Genomic DNA, 4,632 nt, shown 5'->3' on the forward strand with positions numbered 1-4,632 from the left:
ACCCATTCTGAAATCACCAATAAGGAGCCCTGGTGGCACTGTAAGGCAGGGTGTTGGGCTGCTAACCACAAGGTTAACAGTTCAAACCCACCAGTGACATTGCAGGAAAAAGATGAGGCGACATGCTTCCATAAAGATCGACAGTCTAGGGAAACTCTCTTTGGGGTCACTGAGTTGGAATTGACTCAACGGCAGTGGGGGTGTATGAGTTGCAATCAGCTCAGCGTTAGTGGGTTTGAATGCAATACAACACCGACTCGCAAGAATGGGCTGTAACACAGAGACGTGTTTAAGTTGACTTCTCTGAAACAAATACAGTTTCAACACCTTTTATTTCAAGCAATATTGCTTCTAGACTTGCCTGAAGCCAGAATTGTTCTATAAAAGTATCACTAAGTATTATACAAGATTACAACCCCGTATACTTCCTAATAACTTGAACTCTTTTTATAAAGAACATCACTCATGGTCATAAATATGTTGATTCTGTCATTCAGCTGATGACACACATCTGTTAAACAACTAGTTAATTTCAAATATGTACATGGTCGATGATAAAGACTTTCTCAAAGTTATCAAAGATTCGACTATAACAAATTAATTTTTTAAAAAGGTTACCTTAAGCACTTAATGGAGACATAATTTACCTATGCATTTGAATGAAAAGAAAATCACTATTAAGCAAAACAAAACAAAAGACAAAATACCAAGTGTCAACCTTCTTGGAAAGCTGAATAGGGTACTGATAACTCTCTCAATGAGGTAATCATTTTGCTGGTATTTAAAGATCTAATACAAAACAAGCATGTTTTCAAGAACACAGACTTTCAGAATTTTGAAATATGCCTTTAAAAACACCAGAACTTGACAATGGCCTTAAAAATAAGCACATAACATCACGTTTATGATAGGAACCTCACATATGGTGGGTTTAAACGATGAAACAGCACACACTTATTTTATGGAATAATACTCTCCGTAGATAAATGCACAACTAAACATATTTTTTGCACACTTACGATGAATACCCATGTCACAAAAGCAAACTCGCAATGAAAAAGATAAAGGTCTCTGATCCTTTCATCCTGTCCATAAAGTACCAGAACTTAGCAATCTTACAGAACTAAGGACTACCTGGAGGTTAGGCACAGGGAAATCAGGCAATCTCAGTTTGGCTTACTCCTGGACTTTTCCTGCCAACATCATTAGCCGTGCCCTCCTGCTAATTCGTTTTAGCAAGTCGAAGACAAAGACACGCAGTATCTCCTGACTAAAGAGTTATGTCAAATGAGATGGGGCCCATCCTTGGAGCCCATTACTGCGCCACACCGAGAACAGCCGGTGAGATGGTGGCAAGCCTGGCAAGAAACACTAAGGCGAACCAAATAAGCACGGCATTCAGACATCAGAGTGCAAAGTCACGAAACCCAACATGATGGCATTCAAAAATCCAGTGGTGAAAGATGAGTCTAAACTACATCAGGCAGGCGGTGGAGGTGTGTCGGAAGGTTAGCTGATGGTGTCAAGGTTTAGAAATAGCCATGGTTCTAGCCATCTTGAGCAGGTAACATGTCTATATGCATGTCCCCATCACCTTCCCTAGCTAACACTGTTTAAGTGCCATACCAAACAAGACAGCAAAACACCTCTCCCTGCTGTTGAAAGTTAGCAAATGAAAACATGAGTCGCTGTGTACAGGTAGCTCACGTGTACATTAATTTCTACCGCACAAATGTGTGTAGGACCGCTTGGAATGTTGGTAGCTATTAGTTGACTAATAAGTTAAAAAAAATACTGTGTCTGGGGTAGTAACTCCATCTCATCGGAGGAGAGTAGTGGGGAGGCACTGCCTTCTAGATCCTGGGCGCTCTCCCTGTTGTGATTCTCCCCCACTGGGGTGACCTCCTTTCCACTGTGCTGGAGTTCGTAGGCAGCTGCCCGGTGGATACACTGGCCAATGGATGAACAAAGGCTCCATTGGGATGCGCAGGAAGTTAGAGTTGATCTTCAAAACATCTCCTCCCGAACCGCTGCCCTGGAGAAATGCTTGTGGATACCTGTTCATGGGCTGCAGACCAGGGCTCTGCTGGAGTGTCCGCTCCGCCAGGCTGTTGCCACTGACATCGCTGTCACGACTGATCTCCTCGTGCCCCATCCCTTGGTCAGTTTTCTGGTGTTTCCAGTGTTCGGAAGACCAACGGTGTACTTCTGCAATGCTGATAGTCCACTCACGTGTGTTCTCTGGATTGAATGTTGGTTCAAATGCAGGGTTCCAAGGTTGGCTGGCCATGTTGGATGAGGAGCGTCCCCACCCACAGGTCTTTGTCTGCCTCAGCAGAGGGCCTCTCCACTGCAGGGGAGGTGCAGGAAATGCGGCCAGGACTCCATCTCCTGGAGTAAGTAGTCCTATTCGGACCTGCTTACTTTTGCTCATGGTGACTGTTCAGCAGTGCAAATACTCTATCTACATCCTTCAAGTGATTAGTCCAGCCCCCCAGACGAAGTCTGTTGTTTTGTCTGCACGCATAGGCGATTTCGTTCACACCGTAGAGATCTCCCGGGCCTTGCCAGTTGATTTCTGCCACGGGACTTGGCAGATTAGCCTTCCCATCCTTCCCATAACTGTCCTCTGTGAAAAGACAGATGAGCACAGATGTGTTAGTGGAGGAAAGACTCCCTTCTTACCTGTCAAATCAATTTCCATGGTTTTTACAGGTTGAGTCAAGTCAAACTATAATAGCAGGGTAGGCATCCCTCCCTCCCTCCCTAAACCAGAGCAATCCGTTATCAAGAAGTGGCTTTAGGCTACCATGGGGTTTAAACAGTCCAACTTTGGAGAAGGGGTCAACTGAGTGGAAACTTCTATCGCTAAGCATGGTTGGCGCTGGAAACGGGGCTGGACCTCCAGCCCCCAAACTAGTGTTCACTTGAGCCTGACCTCAAGCCAATGCTGTCACCCACAGAGATCCTGTGAGTGCGTCTCTCTGAGTCCTGGTCCCCATCTGTCACATATGGGCTGTGCTCTTTGAGGAAATCGTTACCACATAGAGGGTCATGAGGTGAGTGAGGGATGGAGATCCCAAGTGGCCCCACCAGTGAGGGAGGTGCTTGATTTCTGACCGACAGGTGAATGGCTTCAACTGCCCCCAGAGGCGCCTGGGAGAAGCCGAGCTGGTGCTCTGCTCCCGGAAGGTCACAACCTTAAAATCCTTGAGTGCAATTCCACCCTGGATTTGAAAGCATTTCAATGTCATGTGCTTGGGAGGATGTTGGTCTGCGACATTTCACCGGCCCTCTTTGGAATCAAACAAACTTGCACGTGTTTCCACTCTTCAATTCAAATGCTCGGATCTGTTTCTTTGGTAAAATGTTATCATAAGACGTCCATAACCCAAAGCAAACAAACAAAACCCCTCACGGCCATCTAGTCAATGCTGACTCATAACGACCCTTACAGGACAGGGCAGAACTGTCCCTGTGAGTTTCCAGCACTGTAACTGTTAACAAAAGTCTAAAGACAATGACTTGTTTTCTCCAGAGAACTCCGTTGAGTGGTTTCACCAGATGCAAATTACCCTTAACCTTGGCAACACCACACCTACCACATTCTTGCAGAAAACAGGGCTTGTTCTCTCATTGTGCTCAGGGATCAGAAACACGTGGCCTAGCTGCTGCAGTAACATGCTCATGATCAGCCAGAAGAGTAACTAAGACTACATAAAACTCACATTTTCAGTACAGCTAGAAGACAGACACACAGACCTAACCGTCAAATCACCCGCAGGTGAAGAAAGTCGGTACTGACCCCCGCCGAGCTCCGTCTGACACTTCCAGCCACAAACCCTTGGAAAACCGAAGAAAGAAGAGGGAGGTGAGGATGATGCTAAAATTGGATTTGAAATCGCTGCTGGATAGAATGTCTGCTGTGGGAATAGAACGTGGGAAAGGGTCTGGCGAGTCTCAGCCCTGACCATCGAAAGGCACTGCCTCGGGGCGCGGTGGGCTAGAGAGGGAGGGGGAAGCACAGTGGGGAATTGGATGGTCAAGGGACAAGGGACAAGGAAAGGGAGACGCTTCAGGGCCAGTAAGGTGGAGAGATAGATAGATAGAGAGAGAGAGAATATTGGAGGACCCATAGCCTCATCTAATGAAATAAAAATAAATTATACTTGTTCTACCAATAGGAGAGAATGCTTTCAAGCTAAGAATCTTGTATATACTCCAAATGCATGCGATTAGTGAATAGAATCTTAATCTTTCCAAAATTGCTGCAAAAGAAAGCAGAGAGAGAGAATATCAAAATCCACCGCTGTGCAGATATCCCACTCAGAAAAAATCCGAGTGTGAAGAAGCCCACAGAACACACTCTTAATGAAATTAAACGTCCTCAGTCAAGCGTCCGAGGCTGCGAAAACACAGCTTAAATCAGAAAGGAAAGTACAAGCCAAGGATTGGCTATCCAGCCAGATTCTCTTTCAAGTAGAGGTCATGGAAAACAGCTGAGATCTGTGGGGCTGCAGGGCACACTGTGCCCATCAGGGCTTCTTGGGAAATGTCCGGAGGCTGGGTTCCACTCTCGAAGAAACGACTAGGCCAGCACCACCCACAGAAGTGATGGTGAGCGTTTCATGT

General features: G+C 45.9%; 1 protein-coding gene across 4 annotated transcripts in view; it reads right to left on the bottom strand.

The window, feature by feature from the left end:
• Positions 1 to 288: 288 nt before the first annotated feature.
• The window catches only part of SULF1 (sulfatase 1), a 191,879-nt gene continuing 187,535 nt past the window's right edge, over positions 289 to 4,632 (bottom strand). For all 4 annotated transcript variants that reach the window (XM_045286492.1, XM_045286497.1, XM_045286507.1 and 1 more), the window contains one exon: positions 289 to 2,629. In XM_045286492.1, the coding sequence (XP_045142427.1) occupies positions 2,599 to 2,629 (31 nt within the window). In that variant the 3' untranslated portion in view covers positions 289 to 2,598. The remainder of the gene's footprint in view (positions 2,630 to 4,632) is intronic.

Source organism: Echinops telfairi, unplaced genomic scaffold (genome assembly GCF_000313985.2).
Source record: "Echinops telfairi isolate 266 unplaced genomic scaffold, ASM31398v2 ScPeMD7_1;HRSCAF=3_0, whole genome shotgun sequence".
In the NCBI taxonomy this organism is placed as follows: domain Eukaryota; kingdom Metazoa; phylum Chordata; class Mammalia; order Afrosoricida; family Tenrecidae; genus Echinops; species Echinops telfairi.